Source organism: Sus scrofa, chromosome 6 (assembly GCF_000003025.6).
Source record: "Sus scrofa isolate TJ Tabasco breed Duroc chromosome 6, Sscrofa11.1, whole genome shotgun sequence".
Taxonomy (NCBI): domain Eukaryota; kingdom Metazoa; phylum Chordata; class Mammalia; order Artiodactyla; family Suidae; genus Sus; species Sus scrofa.
Genome location: NC_010448.4, coordinates 95,219,694 through 95,240,039, shown reverse-complemented (window position 1 = coordinate 95,240,039; position 20,346 = coordinate 95,219,694). Strand labels below are relative to the sequence as shown.

The window sequence follows — 20,346 nt, the reverse complement described above, 5'->3', positions numbered from 1 at the left end:
GTGTGTCCGGATAAACTTGTTTTAAAATAAAAGGATATTATCATTTATTGAGCACTTAAAATATAATCTAGTGTTTTCATCTACATTACTTCATTTAATTCTCATAAAAACCCTAAAGGTAGGAGTTCCCGCCGTGGCGCAGTGGTTAACGGATCCAACTAGGAATCATGAGGTTTCGGGTTCGGTTCCTGCCCTTGCTCAGTGAGTTAACAATCCGGCGTTGCTGTGGTGTAGGTTGCAGACGTGGCTCGGATCCCGCGTTGCTGTGGCTCTGGCGTAGGCCGGTGGCTACAGCTCCGATTCGACCCCTAGCCTGGGAACCTCCGAATGCCGCGGGAGTGGCCCAAGAAAGAGCAAAAAGACAAAAACAAAAACAAAAACCCTGAAGGTAGAATTTACCATTGGTCACATTTTATAGTTGAAATAACTACACAGAGAGGTTAAGTAAATGCCCCCACAGTCACTCAGTTAGTAAATGTTAGAGTCAGAATTCAAACTGGATATTTCTGACTCAGAATCATATTCAATTTTCCTATGTCAAGCTGAATGAAGCATGAAGACTTTTCTTGCTATCAACCAGTTGAGTAAATGACAATTACTCCAAAGTAATGGGTAACTACAACACAGTATTTCAGGACCTGGCTTTCTTCAAGTGCATCCGAGGTAGCAAATTTCTTAGTTTTAGTTCAGCCTAATACTGAAATGAAACTGTGTTCCTTTAACATATGCTAACTAGTTGAGAAGGAAGGGAGCCCAGAGGCAAGATGGAGAGGTGAGGAATCTGGGCCAGGATTAGAATTTCTCAGGACGGCACAAGGATTTATCTCAAGTACTGCAGAGTAGATAGCATTTTGAGTCCTAGAGCTCACATGGCTTAATGAGAAGAGCATTCACCCAATCAAACATTCACTAATCTCCAACTATGTGTATACTCATGCTAATTACTTTGAAGGACACAAAAATGGACATACTGAGATAAGGGATGGAACAATGCATATAATCATTAAACACCAAAATTAGGCAATATTTGATAAAGGCCAAATGAGTTAAACATATTAAGTGATTTAGGAGAACAGAAGAAGTAGTGAGCTGGTGTGGGGGTAGGGGAATCAAGAAGTTTTGAGGAGATATGGGACTTCAGCTACACCTTCAGATATGGGTAGAAATCAAATAGGTAAAATGAATAAGGAATATTTGGGATAAATGGATAGTGTGGATGGTTTATAATAGGAAACAAGACTGGATAGATAGCAAGGATCAAAAATGCAGTTTCTAAGACCAAAGGAAAAAAGAATGAAGGCACAGATATAGATCAGTTTTGAAAGATGCCATCATTTAATCCATCAGCTCAGATGGCTCCTGCATTGATCTGGGGGAAGGATAAGCACTCAGAGAAAGAAGAGTGAACAGAGACAGAAGCAAAGGGAAAACTACCTTGGAGGCACAAGTTTTAGAAGGCTACAGCATAATTTGTCTGTCTTTTTCCGTGGGAACCATGTGCACACACGCTAGCTGTCCAATCACACTAGCTCTCTGCATTCCTAACAGAGGATCCTTTGTTCCAAATAGCACGGCTCAGAAGAGATAGAGTCTGATAAAATCACACTGAGACCAGTACTCCCAGCTGGTGCAGGGCTGATGCCATTCCATAACACACCCTACAGGAAGCAGCTTGAGATACACAGCTGATTGATTTCCACAGCAGAAGCCTTCTGGCAGTCAGGGTGGGGTGGGGACTGGTCAAGCATGGAGAGAATTCTTTGGCCAATGACTCAAATTAGTTCCTCAAGATCCTGACCTGATCCCACAGGTCTGTATAAGTCACTTTCAGAACCAGCACTGTTTCTCAATTAAATTTTGAAAAAAGGGAGGAAAACCATAAAGCTTCCCCAGGCAATGGAATTATTTCATCAGTTAACTCTTACTTGTCATGGAATCGGAAAATGGCAAAATATCAAAACCCCCATCTTTCCAAAAGTGACCCGTCCTGTGTATTATAGGAAGTTTAGCAGCACTCACTAGATGCCAGTAGCAGCCTCCCCACTAGTGACAGTAAAAAACATCTCTAGACATCGTCAAATGTCCCCCAGGGGCCAAAACTGCTCCCCTTACCCCAGTGGGAGCTACTTGGTCAAGCACAAGCTCTGGTACCAAACAGACATTTTCTTTTTTTTTTTTTTGTCTTTTGTCTTTTGTTGTTGTTGTTGCTCTTTCTTGGGCCGCTCCCGCGGCACATGGAGGTTCCCAGGCTAGGGGTTGAATCGGAGCTGTAGCCACCGGCCTATGCCAGAGCCACAGCAACGCGGGATCCGAGCTGTGTCTGCAACCTACACCACAGCTCACGGCAACGCCGGATCATTAACCCACTGAGCAAGGGCAGGGACCGAACCCGCAACCTCATGGTTCCTAGTCGGATTCGTTAACCACTGAGCCACAAGAGGAACTCCACATCTTTAAATCTCAGTTTTCTCATCTGCAACAGGGATTTTAAATGTCTGATTTGGCAGGAGGTGGGGGGTAATTAGGACTGGAGATCATTTAGACTTAGGTCTCTCTTATTATTCTTTTTTTTTTTTCTCTCCCCCCGCCCCCTCCCAAGGGCTGTACCTGCGGCATATGGAGGTTCCCAGGCTAGGGGTCAGATCGGAGGTGCAGCCACAGCAACTGAGCCGTGTCTGCAACCTACACCACAGGTGTCAGGGCAATGCCAGATCCCCAACCCACTGAACAAGGCCAGGGATTGAACCTGCATCCTCATGGGTATTAGTCCGGTTCACAACCTGCTGAGCCACAATGGGAACTCCTCTCTTACTATTCTTGCTACTGTATCATTTCTACCACAATTCGCTGCCTATTTCTCATGCTACACTGTTAACAGAGACTAAGACCCCAGCTCTCACCACAAGGACTGCCACAGAGCAAGTGCTCAGTAACCATAGACTGAAAGGGATAGCGAGCCCCTTCCTCCTGGCCTCCGCAAAGGGATCCACTGTCCATTCCCTTGCAGCACTTATTCTCATCCCTAGCTGGCCAAAGTTCTGAAAGGTCTACATTTCAAATCACAGTAGTGGTGGTTGGAAAAGAGCTTGTGAAGGCCCAGGGGATAAGTATATCCATTAATCTTCCACAGCCAATACCAGAGACTGGTATTTGAAAAGCACTCAGTGGTGGCGGTGGCAAAGTTTTAAGGAAGGTGGGGCGTGAGTGCATTCTCCCCATAGCTAGGTTTCTCCAGCCGGGACAGCTGAGACTTGGGAAGAGTCCATCTGGCAGGAGACAGCCTTTTGCTGCAGTGATGCTTTGGTGCAGTGACCTGACATGACTTCCTGGGGGACCGATTTTATTCCTGGTAAACCAACCACCTTAACAACAAAGTGCCCTTCAAACCAACTCATCACACTTCCTAGAGGCTCACGTGCCAGCCAGCTAGCAGCACGGTACCTAGGACGAGGCTCAGGCTGAGACCACTCACCATGCATTTCTAGACACAGCCATCAAGAGCCCTATTCTGCAAGTCTGTGTGCATCTCAACCATGTCCACCAATCAAAACTCAACAGTAAACACAAGTTCTGCAGAGGGTAAATTCTAGTTTTTTAGGGCACACATGTTTCATATGACGATGAATCTTACTTGTAAATACTTTGCCACTACATGCAAAGAATTTCAGTAAACTTAAATGAAACTGCTCAGTCCTTTTTTCTGATTGAGGATATATTCGTATGTTGCTTTAAAATCTTCCCTTGTTATCAAAGTTTTCAGACAGATTTTTGTGGAATCCATCGACACTCTGGATCCCTTCCCTTTGATTATACTACTTTCACTGAGGCATGGGGCTCCTTTAAGATGATGTAAGGGCTGCAATCTTGGAATTTTGCTTGTGATGCTGATATTTAAAATACTAATGACAATACTTTAAAATGGGGCTAGGAAAAGTTCAACCAGAAGTAAACTTAAAGATCTTAAAAGCGCCTTCACCTTCTCCCCACCCAGCTGCTGCAGTGGGGATGGAGAGGATTATTACAGAGCATTGGAATTTGGGGTGGGGGGGGGCAGGCAGAGGCGGGTGGTCACACAACGGTTATAAATATCAGCAGCCGAACTGTGAGCTCCTGGGCTGAGGGAGAACAACTGACAGGCTGCAGTCTCCCCTTAAAGGCACAGAACAAGGAAGCTCCCTGAAGTATTTCCACAAAGGAAGTTCTTCTTCTCCACAGAAATGCTCCATCAACCAAACACCTGCATCAACAACTCCACGCCAAAGAAACTGCAGATGCCAGGAAAAGTGACGAGGAGATTTTTAAACCAGACACAGATTAGCACCAGCAAAAATAAAGAATTCAGGGCCTGGCCTAGAGGAAGGCTGTTTCACAGGCAGTTGTTGCTACTAACCACCATAATCAGATTACTAGGAGGCAGCTCACTACATAAACATTCACTTAATCGACAAACACCCTTTCCAACTTGAGTCCCAAATTTCCCACATACAGATGGAAATTTTCTTCTAGGGCAGTGGTCCTCAGTTGAGGGCGACTTTGCTTCTCAGGGGACATCTGGCCATGTCTAGAGGTACTTCTGGCTGTCACACTGGGGAAGGCGTGCTACTGGCATCTAGTGGGTAGAGACCAGGGAGGTTGCTAAACATCCTATAATGCACAGGTCAGCTGCCCACAACAAAGCAGCAGCCAGCCCCAAATATCAAGAGTGTCCAGGTTAAGAACCCGATTCTAGAGCATTCTCTTTACTCCTTTGGACTCTAGCAGTTCCTATTGGCATAGCCTTGTTTAAGGCAGAAAGGAAGGGAGGGAGGGAGGGAAAGAACAGAAAGAAAAACCAAGACAGGCCAAGGGTCAGCACAAGGCAGAGGTGGAGGGTTAACTCATCTTATCTTGGCTGCTATGAAGCTGGAGACACCTAAACCTCCAGGTGACAGACAGGTCACAGCAAGTGTGATTTCCTTTCTCTCCAAGGGCAGGGAGAGAATGCTGACTTGATATGTTCTCTTCTCTGGTAAGTCTAACTGGCAATGACACAGATGAGCTGATACTGCCTTTGTAATTATTTGAAAGGAAAGAGAGAGTATCTTTGTGCAAATTGGCAGTCTCTCGGCTCCATGGCAGGCCCTGTCTTCCAAGAGTGCTCACATGTGCTTATAGGGAAGCCCTAAGCTCGAGTTCCATGAGGCAAAAAAATCAAATGAAGAGGTTTATGGGGCTTTCTTGTTCTGGCTGCATAGTACAGCAGAGGTCTCCTGACAGATGCTGCAAGTGTACACAGTGTCCCTGAGCCCGGGCCCTGCTCAACCAGAATTAGGACTGAGAACAGTGTGCCTGCCCACAGCCCCCCCAAACCCAGTCCTCCACACAAATCCTGACTGAGGGTCAGCGTGGTTCGTGAGGAGGGTGCAAAGGAAGGAATTGGTGTAGGTGCCGAACAAGCTCGATTCTTGATTACAAAACCGCTAATAGAAAATTTCAAAATGAGGAAAATATCCTGTTATCATCGGGCTTTATGGAGCTCTTCTCCAAACTTCAAGTCTTTTCCTTCCCCTCCCAGGAAGGTCATGCCGGGGGAATTCTGTGGCTTAAGTTTCAGTGAAATAAAGGTTCCTCCTTTCTTGTTAGTCTCTAGTCATGTGCATATACAATTCCTTTTCCTCAACAATCAGAGACTCTCTCGTTCAGGAAAACGGAATTTCCTGAAGAGATTAGCCAAAGTCTTTTCCTTTGAGTTTTCTGAAAACATGCTCGATCCTCTCATATCCTCTTTTGTGACTTCTGGACTGGCTTTTTCCTTCTACTTCCAAACGAGAGCTTGAACCCAGTCAAGTGCCTAACTCAGAAGGTTTGAGGTCTTTGCCTGCTTAGTGGGAAAGCACTCTCTTCCATTCCCATTTGATAGGTCCTCGCTGGCTGACCAGATTCTCAATTACTCAGAGGCAATCGAGGGAAAAGCCTTTCCTAGGAATAATGACTTTTGGTTTTTCACGTTCATTTAAGAAGGAAATAATTTTTCCCACAGGCTAATCGCTGTTCCGAGCATTCACTGGCACTACTGCAGGGTCCCCAGTAAGCCCAGGGTTCTCCACGGAGCTGACTCATCTGTCTCTTCTGGCCATCCCCCGTGGAGTCAGGCCAGAGCACAGCCTCGCTTCCGCCTCACAGATTCATACCCTCTTCTCTTCAGTAGATTCTGTGCTGAGAGCATGATCCCATTATAAAAAGAGTTGAAAACTTAAAGCAAATGCTCTTTTTTAGTATTTCTCTTCATCTCTTTTTCCTTATTAAAAACGATTCGAATCTGAAAGCAGAGTCAAGCTGTTTGCATCTGGCCTGCTGCTGGTGTGAGGGAAGATGAATTTATCACTGGACTGCAGAGCACATTAACACTGGACTCAAAGCTCAGATCATGAAAATGACTCAGTCCTCAGAATGGGTCCAAAAGATCTTCCCTTTACTTAGCCTCTAAGGGACTTTTCCCCTCATTGTTTTCACTTCCCATGAGCTCAGAATGAGCTCAGCCAGGACTGAGCTCCTCCCCTCCTGACTCAAGAGCTTGTTTGGGAGGAGGCAAACTCTTCCCAAAGCCCTTGACTTTATAAGGTGGACCTGTGGAACCAGGCTTCTGATTTGCATCCCCAACTTGAGGAGGCCACAACACAGGGCCCCCAGCTTCACCCGCCTCCTCCCTCTCATCTTCAGGTCTTGCCTTGTCAATGCCAGTTCCCTGCAGTGAACACACTGGTCCCAGCCTTCACATCCATGGTGCTGGGGGTGGGAGGCTTCTTCTTAGAGCTCAGTGAAACACGTCTGCTGTACCAAGCGGCTAAGCAGCTACTGAACCCTGAGCACTGCTAGGCTACAAACTAGGATACAAATAAAATATGGCAACGCCCCGTGATTTCTTAAAATGTGCCAGCAGCATCAAAATTCAGAATGTCTCTAGGAACCAAGGATTAAATGAAAAAGAAACAATGACTTCTCAAATCCAAACACTACACATGCCTGCCTGTGGACTCTTGTTTATATCCTAGGTCATATTTAATGCAATTTAAATAAGCTTGTTTACCTCGTTTTCTAGCTCACGGACGATAAGATGGAGGGGATAGACTGCTCAAGGCAGACCCAAGTGACAACAGTGAAAAGTAACAGCAGTAAGAAATAACACCCGATATCACAGTAATGGGGGAAAAAAACAGAAAATAAACCCCTTCCCCATATATATGTATACACACACATCCAATCCCACCAGCACAGCAATTGCAGGACCTAAACAAGAACTTCAATACAGAACTCAAACTGTGTGGTAATTTAAGCACATTTAATGCAAAGCAGCTTCAAGTGTCTCTAATGTCCTTGAGAATATCACCACAGTAGAGAACGGTATATCTTTTTCAGTCATGTTAACCTACACTCATAAAGAAAAACTTACAACGTAATGTTGAGAAAAACAGGGAAATAAAAGTAAAAATAGTTCCTATATAAACTAGAATCTAGTCTGATGAAACTATTTTGGAGCCTCAAGGGATAAGCTTTAGTTTTCTACAAAACTCATTTAGTTGGTTAGATAGTTAATTCTAAGTAATTGGGACCCAAGTCCGAATTAGGATAAACGAGAAGTGTGCCTGTAGCAGAGCCTCTGCTTTCGAGGGGCTGACAGTGGCGGAGAGCAGAGAAGTGCATGAGGTGAAGCAAGAAAGGCCGCCCTGCCGCTGGCTGAGGGTGGGTGTTTCCCAGAGGAAAACACGTGGGCCTGTGAGTTTGAACTTCCTCTACCTGCCCAGGTACCTCAGAATCCCAGATTCGAGGACTTGCATTACTCCACACTGCACTGTAAGGGGTTCTTCAGCTCGTGGCTCACCTGAGTGCTGAACATCCCCAAAGCTAGAGGGCCCTTCTGATATAGCCAGAGGGATGGATTGTGTCTACAAACGGGTGACCTTTCTCGGACCATATGGCTCTGACCGGGCATCAATACCACCTTTCCATCCACGTTTTTAAAGGAAAGAATCCTGAGAGGCAGGGGCCCTGAGAGAACAAACAAAATCTTTTGGCAGAAGCATTATGGTGTAAATGGATGGCAGTAAAGCTCTGGCATCATCCTTTCCAAATCTGCTCCAGGCACCAAGAAGGAAAGATCCCCAAAAAGGCTTCCAGCAGGGGAGGGCGGCATTTTAGGTAAGTCCTAGAACGAAAGGCTCATGAGGTAAGAGCCAAGACCCCACAGACAGTCCTGGGTTCCAAGCCCGTACCAGCAAATTAGCACGTTTGAGTCAATTCCTCTCATCTTCTCCTGTTGTGCAAAATCTCAGGACTGGAAATTCTGACTCATGTAAAGAATCAAAACATCTTTGCAATTAAGGCAGTGCTTCCCAAACTCTCCAACAGGCAGAGAGGGCTTGTGCTCTTGAGGAGTCTGGGGCACAGGCTTTTTTTTTTTTTTAAGGGCTGCACCTGTGGCATATGGAAGTTCCCAGGCTGGGGTTGAATGACAGCTGTATCCACAGGCCTACGCCACAGCCACAGTAACTCGAGATCCGAGCCACATCTGTGACCTATACCACAGCTCATGCAATGCTGGATCCTTGACCCGCTGAGCAAGGCCGGGGATCAAACCTGTGTCCTCATGGATACTAGTCAGATTCGTTTCCACTGAGCCATGAAGGGAATTCCTGCGGCACAGTCTTAAGCATTCCCTGTTCCAAGTGGAAATGTCTTTAAAGTATCATGTTTTGTCTTAATACTTCAGGAAAATTTTGCATATTTCATAACACATCAATAATTTTCCCTTGAAATCTGTGAAAAAATACACACTTTAGCAAGAGGAGTCCATGTTTACCATGTCAATTCTCAGATCTCAAATTCAAAAACAGAGCCCTCAACATTCACTGCTGTTACAAACTCAGTTAACTTGAACCCTCAAGAAATCACAGGAGGAGATTCTTAGAGTGAGAATGAAAGTTTGGACATTCTTTCTATACCCTTAATTGGTTATAAACATTGAAATAAATTATAAACATTGAAGTAAATTTCTAGTGTTAGGCCAAGAAGGATTGAAAAATCTGATACAAGAAAAAATCTGATACAACAGAAAAAAATGTCCAAACCGGTTGCCCAGAAATCCAAGAGACTGTCTGGTCTCCAAACTGTGTGCTTTGATGGTGATGGAGGTGAGAATCATGAAACCAGGAGCAGAAGTTAAGATGCGTACTCAATCGGTTTCTGTATTAGACAAAAAGAGATTAAAAACAAGGGTAAGACTTACTTTGAAATCTGCCAGTTGCTGGTTGATGACATCCACCTCGGTCCCCACCACCCACTGGAGGGCCTCTCCTTCCTCTGCCGCTGTCGTCATGTCATTGAGGGCTTTCAACTTCCGATAGAAGTCCTCGACGCGGCCCAGGGTCAGCTCCAGCTGCTCCTGTCGAGCTTTACTCCTCTCCATCAGTTTGCCACACTGTTTGTTCAGGGCTTCCAGCTCCCTCTTGAGCCCCAACAGGTCCAGAGTCCCCTCTTCCTCCAGCATTTGTCGGCACTCTGCTTCCGAGGCCTCGATGTCTAACTTGAGGGCTTGGATTTTGCTAAGGAATAGCCGCACATCCTCGATCTGGGACTGGAGGCTGTCAGTGTCTCTGCCGATGGCACCCATGCAATCAAGCTCATCGTCCAGGTCTGCCAACTGAGAAAACATTTCTCGGACTCGGCAGTGAAACTGGCCAATACCCTCCAGCTTGTTTTCCATCACCATGCAACCACTGTTCACTCTTTGCTTCACTTCTAGGAAGTCCTGCTGGGTCACCTCCGCTTGACGCAGAAGCTGGGAAGCGTCAGATCCATCTGGGGCATCCTCCACCAGGCCCCGTGTGAAGTTCCTCAGGTAGTCCACCTGAGGCTCCAGGCTCTGCAGCACTTCCTGTTGGGCTCTCAGCTTCTCCAGGTTCTTGTTGCTGCAGGCTTGAGAGCCAAGAGCGTCAAAGATTTCAAGTTGGTGTTTGGCCCCTTCAACTTTCTTTTCAATGTTCTTAAAGCTTTCTTGGAACTCCTTGAGCCTCTGGGTCATTTCTTCAAGGGACCCTGTTTTGGCCTGTAGCTCTTCTGTAATGGAATCCATGTTCTGGTTGATGCCAGCCTTCTCGTCCCGGATGTCATCTTCATCCGTTTCCGAAGAGTTGATGAGAATGTCAGCAGCGCTGTTCAGTATTTCCAGCAGGGAGCGGCGCTTTTCCACCTCACTCAGCATAGCCTTTGACCTCAGGAGACTGGACTCCAGCTGCACTGGGTCCAGAGTGACCCGCAGGTCAGATATCTTGGCCTTACAGTCTTCTATCCATGGCACCAGGTCTTCCACATGCCACTGATATTTCTGAGCTTTCTGCAGACAGTCCTTGAGTCTGGACTGTCTGTCTGCAGTTTTTTTACTAAGCTCTTCCCAGTGGCTTTTGAGTTCAACCAGCTGGTTTTGTAAAGTCTTCTTCTCCTCTCCAGGAGGAACAGACAGAAGCAGAGATTCTCCTTCTGCCACAATCACCTCATAGGAACCACTGTGCTGGTTAAGGCTCTTCTGAAACTCTTCGTTCTCCTGTAGCTGAGACTGCAGCCGCTCCAATTTCGCAGAGATGGGGCAGTTTTTCACTTGCTGGCTTTGTTTGTCATCCAACCAGGATCTCAGCTCATCAAACATTTGCTGGAACTGCTGGGTGCTGGCAAGGGCTGCCTGGAGTCTGTTCATGCGATCCGCTGAAATGAAAAAATTGAATTTAAACCATCACATCTGAACACGGCATTTAAAATGGTTGATGAGTGTATATATGGTCTAATCTTAGGAAAAGGAAACTAATGCTCATTGAGGGCCTGCCCTAAAAGAAGCACACAGCTAAGCTCCTTCATACACTGTATCTCATTTAATCTTCACATCAACCTTGTAAGGTGATCTGAGTAACAGAAGTAGTCTTCAATTACTTCTGTTACTGTAATTCTAATCTGGTAAAAAGCCATAGTTAATCTGTAATTCTCATCTGGTAAAAAGCTATACATGTTTCTAGAAAAAGAGGAAACAAATTAATGACAAAATTTTACTTGTACAAGGCCATCATAAGACATCCAGAACATGTTCCAATTTTGTATATATGGGGTGTGTGTGTGTGTGTGTACCCATGGTATAAAGAAAGTGAGCATCTGTGGAAGTACATCTTTGAGCATGAATCTCTACCTGCTGTCTGAATTGATACTGGTGCTCTTACTCCGGGATTATGGCATGTAAAGCTTCACGCACTGTGAGTGCCCCAGCAATGTCTCACAACCACGGCAGTCCTCACTGTAGCTAGACAAAGGGATAGGGTAATACTATTCTGAGTCCAAAAGCTATTTAAGGGTCACTGTGTATTCTTGGGATGACCACAAATCCACTCCTTCTTCTGGCTTGCCACTAATAATGGCAGCACTGTGTTCTCCACCCCAACTCACCTGCAAGGTCTTCTAAACCTTGGAGAGGCAGGGCAACTGTCTCCAGACGCTTCTTCAGCTCATCCTTGAGGTACTGCTCACCAATGAGCACTGAAAGTTCATCGCAGAGGGCCTGTGCCTCCTTAATCTCATGGTCTAGCTGCTCTACGTCAGATCGAATCTCACTGGTCTCCTCCAATTGCTGCTTCACAGCCTCAGGTTGAGTGCTGATGGCTGACTGGCCACTCAGTCGCTGTCCAACTGCCTTCACTTTCTCTGACAAGTCCTGGAGCAGTTCCTGGTACTGGGTGCTTTTGACAATGGCTTGGTCAATTTGGCTGGAACGGGAATTGAGTTTGTTAGTCAGCTCAATCCACTTCTGATTGATGCTCTGGAGCTCCTTCTGTACCTGGCTGCTGGATGGAGAGACCTCTCCCGGGCCTGTTAGGATGCCCTGAGCTGCCTCGTTCAGCTGCTCATGCTGTTGCCTACGTGCTTCAAATTCCTTCAGCATAAACTGTAAGAGAAATGACACCAGACGTTTAGAGAGCAAATACAGATCTAAAAGCAGTGTCAAAACAAAAACTGACTTTGGACTGTGCCAAGTAGTGCCAACTCCTTTTGAAAATAAACCATAAAATTCCAAGGACCACTCTCTCTGAGGAAAATGTATCACTTTTAATGACTGCTTAATAAAAACTTGTTTTTAAAGGACCACTGATTGTGTCTATTTTATTTCTTCTCCTTATTTGTCCTATACTATTTCAACATCAGTTACCAAGTTTGGCTTTGGTTAGGAAACCAAGGTTTGTTTTCTGGATTGGCACCATCAGCTTTGCTAGGCAAAACCCAGGCCTCTGAATTGGGAGTTTGGAACCCTGGGCCCACAGTGGGCCATATTACTGGCTAGGCTTGCCATATCAACTCTCAATGCCTCTGTTTTTTTAGTTCCTTTCTTGAAATTCCAATAGCACATATAATTTGGACATTACAATATAGCACAATTAGACAATTAACTTCTTTAAAGCCAAGTATCACTTCTTTTTATTCCTTCCTGTCCACTGTTTCACTCATCAAAGAAGTTAGGATTACAGGCTCTGGAGTCAGACTGCCTGGGTTCAAATTTGGCTCCACCACTCTCTAACTATATAAACTTGGGCAAGTTTTAAAAAGTTCTCCAAATCTCTCAGCTTCCTCATCTGTAAAATAAGTACTCACTTGGCTACTTTAAGGATTAAATAAGAAAATTTATAGAAAACATTGAGCACTTACACTGTATAAAAATGAATATGACATGACCTCAAGGAATAACAGATATGTAAATAACATAACAAAAGTAAAAATGATAAAATGTCATTGTGAACCTAGAACTGTGAAAACAAGAAAGGTGGTTAATTCCTCAGGGGAGACAACAAATGTAGAAGAGAGAAATCAGGAAAGGCTTCACAGATGACACGATAAAGAAAATGTGAATTCTCTAAGTGAACAGAAAGTCAGGCCGGTTACGAAGAGGGCCTTCGATTAGCAAAGGTACAGAGATTGTGAGATCTATGAGTGCAGTGTGCTCAGGAAAGAACCCGATGGGAGTTCCTGTCGTGGCTCAGTGGTTAACGAATCCGACTAGGAACCATGAGGTTGTGGGTTCGATCCCTGGCCTTGCTCAGTGGGTTAAGGATCCGGCGTTGCCGTGATCTGTGTATAGGTTGCAGGCATGGCTCGGATCCTGAGTTGCTGTGGCTTTGGAGTAGGCTGGTGGCTGCAGCTCCGATTTGACCCCTAGCCTGGGAACCTCCATATGCCGCAGGAGCAGCCCAAGAAAAATGGCAAAAAGACAAAAAAAATAAAAATAAAAACACACAAAAAAGAAAAGAACCCGTTATCCACTGTGGGAAGAAGCCCGGGTATGTGCGGGAAGAACTGGCAAGACAAACTGGAACCAGGCTGTGAAAAGCCTTAGGCACCACAGTAAGCAGGTATTTGAACTTTGTTCAATAGGCAGCCAAGAGCCACAGCAGCATTTTAATAGATTCAGATATATGTGGAGGGGATAATTTGATTACTGTGTAGAGGATAAACTAAACCAAGAAGCCCCATGGAGTTCCTGTTGTGGCACAGAGGAAACAAATCTGACTAGCAACCATGAGGTTGCGGGTTTGATCCCTGGCCTCACTCTGTGGGTTAAGGATCTGTTGTTACCGTGAGCTGTGGTGTAAGCTGGCAGCTGTAGCTCCAATTGGACCCCTAGCCTGGGAACCTCCATATGCTGAGAGTGTGGCCCTAAAAAGCAAAAACAAACAAACAAAACCCCAAGAAGCCCCTTAGCAGGCTATAGCAATGGAACAGGCCCTTGATTCAGCCTACTTAAGGCATTCAGAATGGAGAAGAAAAGATTAGAACAATGGTTCTCAAATTATGGTCTGGTGGCCCTCAGGAGTCCCAAGGCTCTTGCATGGGGTCAGTGAGGAAAAAACTATTTTCTTTTCTTTTTTTTTTTGTCTTTTTGCTATTTCTTGGGCCGCTCCTGTGGCACATGGAGGTTCCCAGGCTAGGGGTCAAATCGGAGCTGCAGCCACCAGCCTACACCAGAGCCACAGCAATGCTGGATCCGAGCCGAGTCTGCAATCTACACCACAGCTCACGGCAACGCTGGACCGTTAACCCACTGAGCAAGAGCAGGGACCGAACCGGCAACCTCATGGTTCCTAGTCGGATTCGTTAACCACTGCGCCATGACAGGAACTCCCTATTTTCATAATAATACTAAGATGCTATTTGCCTTTTAAAATTCTTATCCTCTCACAAATCTTCAAAGAAGTTTTTTGAGAGACTTCAGGACATCTGACATCATAAAAGACTGAATGCAGATGCAGATATGAAAATCTGAGAACATTCTATTAAGCTAGACTTAAAGAGATTTGCAAAGATATAAATGCAGTGCCACTCTAATTTTTTTACATTTTGGAAAATGTTATTTTTTTCATAAAAATGTTAATCATTATTCTTTTAAAATTAATTAATAAATACATATTAAAAATTTCCTCAGTGTTTTAATAGTTAACAATCAACAGGTATCAGATAAACACAAGCTTTTTGGGGTTCTCAATAATTCTTCAGAGTATAAAAGGTTTTCGAGATCAAAAAGTTTGAAAACCATTGGATTAGAAAAATATTTGTAAGCAGACAAAATAGGACTTGATAATGAATTAGACACTGGGGCTAAAAGAAAGGGTTCTTTGACAAACTACTCTTAGATCTTAACTTAGGGAACTTTGTAGGTGAGGAAAAGAAACAGAACAAGTTTGAGAAAGGATATAAAAGAAGGTTCTAGGCAAAATTAACATTAGAAGTGCCATAACTGGACTAACCTAAATTTCTAGATGTTAGGCACTTAAATCAATTTTTTGAGGGTTGATCAGCAGAAAATCTTTAAATAGGAGTTCCCATTGTGGCTCAGCAGAAACAAATCTGACTGGTATCCATGAGGATGCAGGTTTGATCCCTGGCCTCACTCAGTGGGTTAAGGATTCGGCATTGCTGTGAACTGCGGTGTAGGCTGCAGACGCAGTTTGGATCTGGCATTGATATGGCTGCGGCATAGGCTGGTGGTTACAGCTCCAATTCGACCCCTAGCCTAGGAATCTCCATATGCTATGGGTGGGGCCCTAAAACAAGACCAAAAAAAGAAAATCTTTAAATAAAGCCAGCATATATAAGACATTGCACAAAGTAATGTGGATCACTGCCACTAGGCATTTAAACTATGATTCTATAATTTAGTTGAACATTCCCATTCTCATATCTGCCAATCTTACTACTTCAGTCAATAATATTAACAATACAGTTATTGAATGTCTGCTATTTGACAGGTACCATGATGAAGACCTTATAAACCTCTCATTTAAAGTGAGGAAGTAGAAGAGTTCCTGTTGTGGCTCAGTGGTAACGAACGCAACTAGTGCCCATGAGGATGTGGGTTGGATCCCTGGCCTCGCTCAGTGCGTTAATGATCCAGCGTCACCACAAGCTGTGGGGTAGGTCGCAAATGCAGCTCAGATCTTGTGTTGCTATGGCTGCAACATAGGCAGGTGACTACAGATCCAATTCAACTCCTAGCCTGGGAACCTCCATATGCCACAGGTGCGGCCCTAAAAAGACAAGAAAATAAAATACTTTAAAAGTGAGGAAATGGAGACACTGAGAAGTTAAATGACTTGTCCAAGGCCATGTAAACCTACTGTTCAAACCCGGTTCATGTGACTCCGATTTCTTTGCTCTAAAGCATTCAACCACACTGCTCACCTGGACCTGCTGCTTTTGTGCATTCAGCATGTTGGGGTCAATAGACAGGGGGCCCAGCACTCCCATCATCAGTTCCTTCTCCATCAGCCAGGGGCGGAGCTGGGATTCTGCAGCCTGGAAGCAGGCGAGATGACTTGCAGATTCCTCCAGCTGCCTTTGCCGAGCCATTGTCACCTCAGTGGCCCTTTCCCATCGGGAATCTGTAGAAAGGAAATGAGAGAATGTATTCTTTTACTCTCATCTGCCACTGGCCTGGTCCCTAAATTATGTTCCTAGTATACTACAGGAAATGACCCCTAGAGCATTATTGAAATATGTTTTGTTTTGTCTTTTTCTAGGGCTGCATCCACGGCATATGGAGGTTCCCAGGCTAGGGGTCTAATCGGAGCTACAGCTGCTGGCCTACGCCAGCGCCACAGCTATGCTAGATCCGAGCCCCGTCTGCAACCTACACCACACTCACAGCAACACCGGATCCTTAACCCACTGAGCAAGGCCAGGGATCGAACCCACAACCTCATGGTTCCTAGTCAGATTCATTAACCACTGAGCCACGAAAGGAACTCTGAAATGTTTTTTAAGTTATAAATAACCTGCATTTAAATTTTTTTTTTTTTGTATTTTTTTTTGTTGTTGTTGTTGCTATTTCTTGGGCCGCTCCTGCGGCATATGGAGGTTCCCAGGCTAGGGGTCGAGTCGGAGCTGTAGCCACCGGCCTACGCCAGAGCCACAGCAACGCAGGATCCGAGCCGTGTCTGCAACCTACACCACAGCTCACGGCAACGCCGGATCCTTAACCCACTGAGCAAGGCAGGGACCGAACCCGCAACCTCTTGGTTCCTAGTCGGATTCGTTAACCACTGCGCCACGACGGGAACTCCTGCATTTGATTTTAACTAAAGTAACAAACAGTTCTGTATCTTGATTGTGGTGGTGGTTATATGAAACTACATGTGGGACAAAATTGCAAAGAACTATGTGCACAATGCTTATAAATTATCTTATGCTGCATACATATTGTTTTATAGCCTGTTTTTAAACATACTATATTATGAACATCTTTCGTAAGTTTTTCTCCTACCAATTAAGTTTTTTATACCAAATACACATTCATATACATCATTCATAGTTCAATATTATGAAAGCAGCATCATTTATCTAATTCTTTCACTGAATATTTAGACTATTTTCCATTTTTCATTTTTATCATGAATGTTCTCTTTGTCACAGAAAACTGTCAGACTTGCCCAGGAAACACAAACTTCTGACACTTTGACTGGAATCTCTAAATTTTTTCATAATCCGATCATTCTCTAACCCTATACGGCCCTCTTGCTTCCTTATGAAAATTAACTAAAAATAATTCTTATTTATTGAATGTGCTGAAATTCTGTATTTGCTTTGAAGACAAGTGATCTAGTGAATTTGTAACACCCCTGTAAAAACGTACTGAGCTCCTCTTGCATTTTCTTCCAGTTTTCTGCTTCTTGTGAGTTGGGATATGTCATCAGTAATGCAGTCAGGGCTTCCTTTACATTTTGGACTTTCGGAGAATTCTGTTCCAGTTCAGCCAGGAAGGCCTAGGAGGAAGAACATCACATATGCTGTGAATTTCTGGACAGGAAACAAAGTTGAGAGTGTGGAGGAAATGACAGATGACTGGGCAGCAATAGGTTCTACGCTGATTCTATCTATGACTTCTCTCAAGATTTTAAGATACTTAACCTTGCTGCTTCAATTTTTATTTAAAAGAAAAATCTAGATGGCAGGATCTGAATTTCTTTTATATACAACACATTAGTAATCCAATAAGAAAATTACTAATCTCTATAAACTAAAAGTGTCAAAATCCAACCATGCTGAAAATGATGATGCTCATGCAGCTGTGGGAGGTGACATGCTGGGCTCAACTGGAATACAAACATTTTTGTTTCTATTTTTTATTTTTTTTGGATTTTTAGGGCTGCACCTGCGGCATGTGGAAGTTTCCAGCCCAGAGGTCGAATTGCAGCTACAGCCGCTGGCCTACGCCAGAGCCACAGCAACGCCAGAACCAAGCTGCGTCTGCGACCTACACCACAGCTCATGGCGATGCTGGATCCTTAACCCACTGAGCGAGGCCAGGGATCGAACCAGAATCCTCATGGATACTAGTTGGGTTCATTACTGCTAAGCCACGATAGGAACTCCTAGAATATAAACATTTTTGATGAAAAATTTTTATAGGATTTTCTGTGTGGTCTTACTTCTTTTGACATTTTTCCTGCTCCTACATGTCAATCTTAAGAATGAACTGTAATCACATCTACTTAGATCCTTCCAAGAGTTAGAGAGGTGTTTTGATGAGAAGGTCTAGCTTGCACCATCACACAGAAAACTAGATCCATTCTCAAAGAATTGATGCTTTTTTTTGGTTTTCAAGGCCCACACCCATGGCATAAGGAGGTTCCCAGGCTGGGGGATCAAATCTGAGCTACAGCTGCTGGCCTGGGCCACAGCCACAGCAAAGCCAGATCCGAGCCATGTCTGTGACCTACACCAGAGCTCACGGCAATGCTGGATCCTTTAACCCACTGAGTGAGGCCAGGGATCGAACCCCACATCCTCATGGATACTAGTCGGATTCTTAATGCTGAGCCACAATGGGAACTCTGAACTGATGCTTCTGAGGAGGGCTGTTCTTCCACAAACAGATCTGGTTTCGTTTCTCATTCTGATTGATGACACTCTCTAATTTCATAAGTAAGAAGATTCTCTGGGAGAGCTTAGGCATATTAATCATTTGAAAGTCAAACTTGCTGGTCATCATGCCTGAGTGTGTGGCATGACGCACTCACAGGCCCGAGGCTCTGGCAGGAACGCTGGTACAACAGCCCTTGCTCTGAGTGCTTGGGATACAGCTAAGGCGAGCATAGTACCTTGTTAGACTCAGCTTGGGCTCTCACTGTCTCTGTCTTGGTTGGAGATGAAGAGGCATCCAAGCCTTTCAGGACTTCCTCTTTTGATTCCAGCCACTGGAGCACGGAGCTTGCCTCCTTCTGAACTTCCTGCACTCTGCTGAGGACAGCCTGAAGGCTTTCCTGGCGTTCCCGTAGCACTTCCCCGAGTTTCTCATATTTCAGGTTTACATCTGACATGTCACACTGGATCTCCGTCAGATCTAGCATCACAGAAACAGAAATCACACTGGGAATAGCTCTCCATGCATCCTCACTGGTTCCTCACTAAATTATTCAACAGGATTAAGTATCTCTCCTACTCTTTCTATTAAGATAATCTTCCCGGTAAATCACATAAAAGCTCCTGTTTACAGACAAAAAGCAAAAGAGCTCTCATCAATCCGATTTCTGATTCTGGCATTACATATACTCAGATGTATAAATAAAATGCTATGTAAACATGGGAACAACAAAAATGAAGGGAGTAAAGGATCTGGGGCATTCTTCTGCTTCCTCTTCTTCAAACTACAGAGAAGAAAACTTAGCTGGGAGGCTGAGGGCTAGACTACCTCTAGTATGCCTTCTTTATAATTAAAATATTTGCTTATATTTTCTTTCAGGTCTGTCCTTACTGGGCTTAGCTAGTGGTCCAGTTTATTTGCTTAGTACCTTTATTTCACTGGCTGCCAAACTGTTTAGCCTTTAGCTGGCCACAAAGAGGCATCACAGTTGCTTCTCTCATATTCTTATCCTCACACCTATCCTGGCAGCAGGCCTTCCACATACATGGAAACATACACAGATGCAAACATGAACACTGTCCTAACACACCCAACAAAGAGGCACCATTGAAATGGCATTCTCACCTTTGCAGGTGTGGTATCCGTTTACACTGCCTACAGAGCTTCCTACAGGGGGCAGTATGGAACCTGAGCAGAAGGACAGAGACAAACAGGGCAAGACAAACGTGTTAGGAATACATACAGGCACCGAAACTGTCCTTTGGCACTCACTTTAAGATCAGGTTATCAGGAAGTTAACACAGCACAAGACAACATACTCATGAAAAGAGACAAATCATTTTAGCTGCCAGGCAACAGTGTCACTTGAGGTATTTCTGCTCCTCAGCAGTAACGATTACCAATCTTTTCTAGAGGAAATCCAAACTGTCTTCTTAAATCTCCAATTTGGATTTTTTGGACACTGCCCTAATTTTGTGAAGCAAGTATTAGTAAAATGACTAAGTCTTTGGAATACTATTAGACATACTTTGGAATGATGACTTAAAATACAGCCCAAAAGGTTTTACTTTACTTATTTATTTTATAAGTTTGTTTATTTACTTATTTATTTTTGGGGGGCCATGACATATGGAGGTTCTCAGGCTAGGGGTTGAATTAGAGCTGCAGCTGCCAGCCTATGCCACAGCAACTCGGTATCTGAGCTGCATCTGCGACCTATACCACAACTCACGGCAACACTGTAGGTTAAGGGCAGGGATCAAACACGAATCCTCATGGATACTAGTCAGGTTCATTAACCAATGAGTGATGATGTGAACTCCCAAGAAGATTTAACTTTAACATCAATATTCTTCAATATAATAAAAGTGAATCAGTAAAATTAAGGACATAAAAAAAAGCAGCATCTTTTAGTAAAGACATTAAAA

General features: G+C 44.3%; 1 protein-coding gene across 1 annotated transcript in view; it reads right to left on the bottom strand.

Annotated features, from left to right (window-relative positions):
• MACF1 (microtubule-actin crosslinking factor 1) overlaps window positions 1-20,346 on the bottom strand; it is a 357,742-nt gene that overhangs the window by 78,087 nt on the left and 259,309 nt on the right. The window contains 6 exon segments of the mRNA XM_021095983.1: window positions 9,263-10,734; window positions 11,461-11,956; window positions 15,739-15,938; window positions 17,189-17,318; window positions 18,657-18,898; window positions 19,544-19,606. Of these exon segments, the coding sequence (XP_020951642.1) occupies window positions 9,263-10,734; window positions 11,461-11,956; window positions 15,739-15,938; window positions 17,189-17,318; window positions 18,657-18,898; window positions 19,544-19,606 (2,603 nt within the window).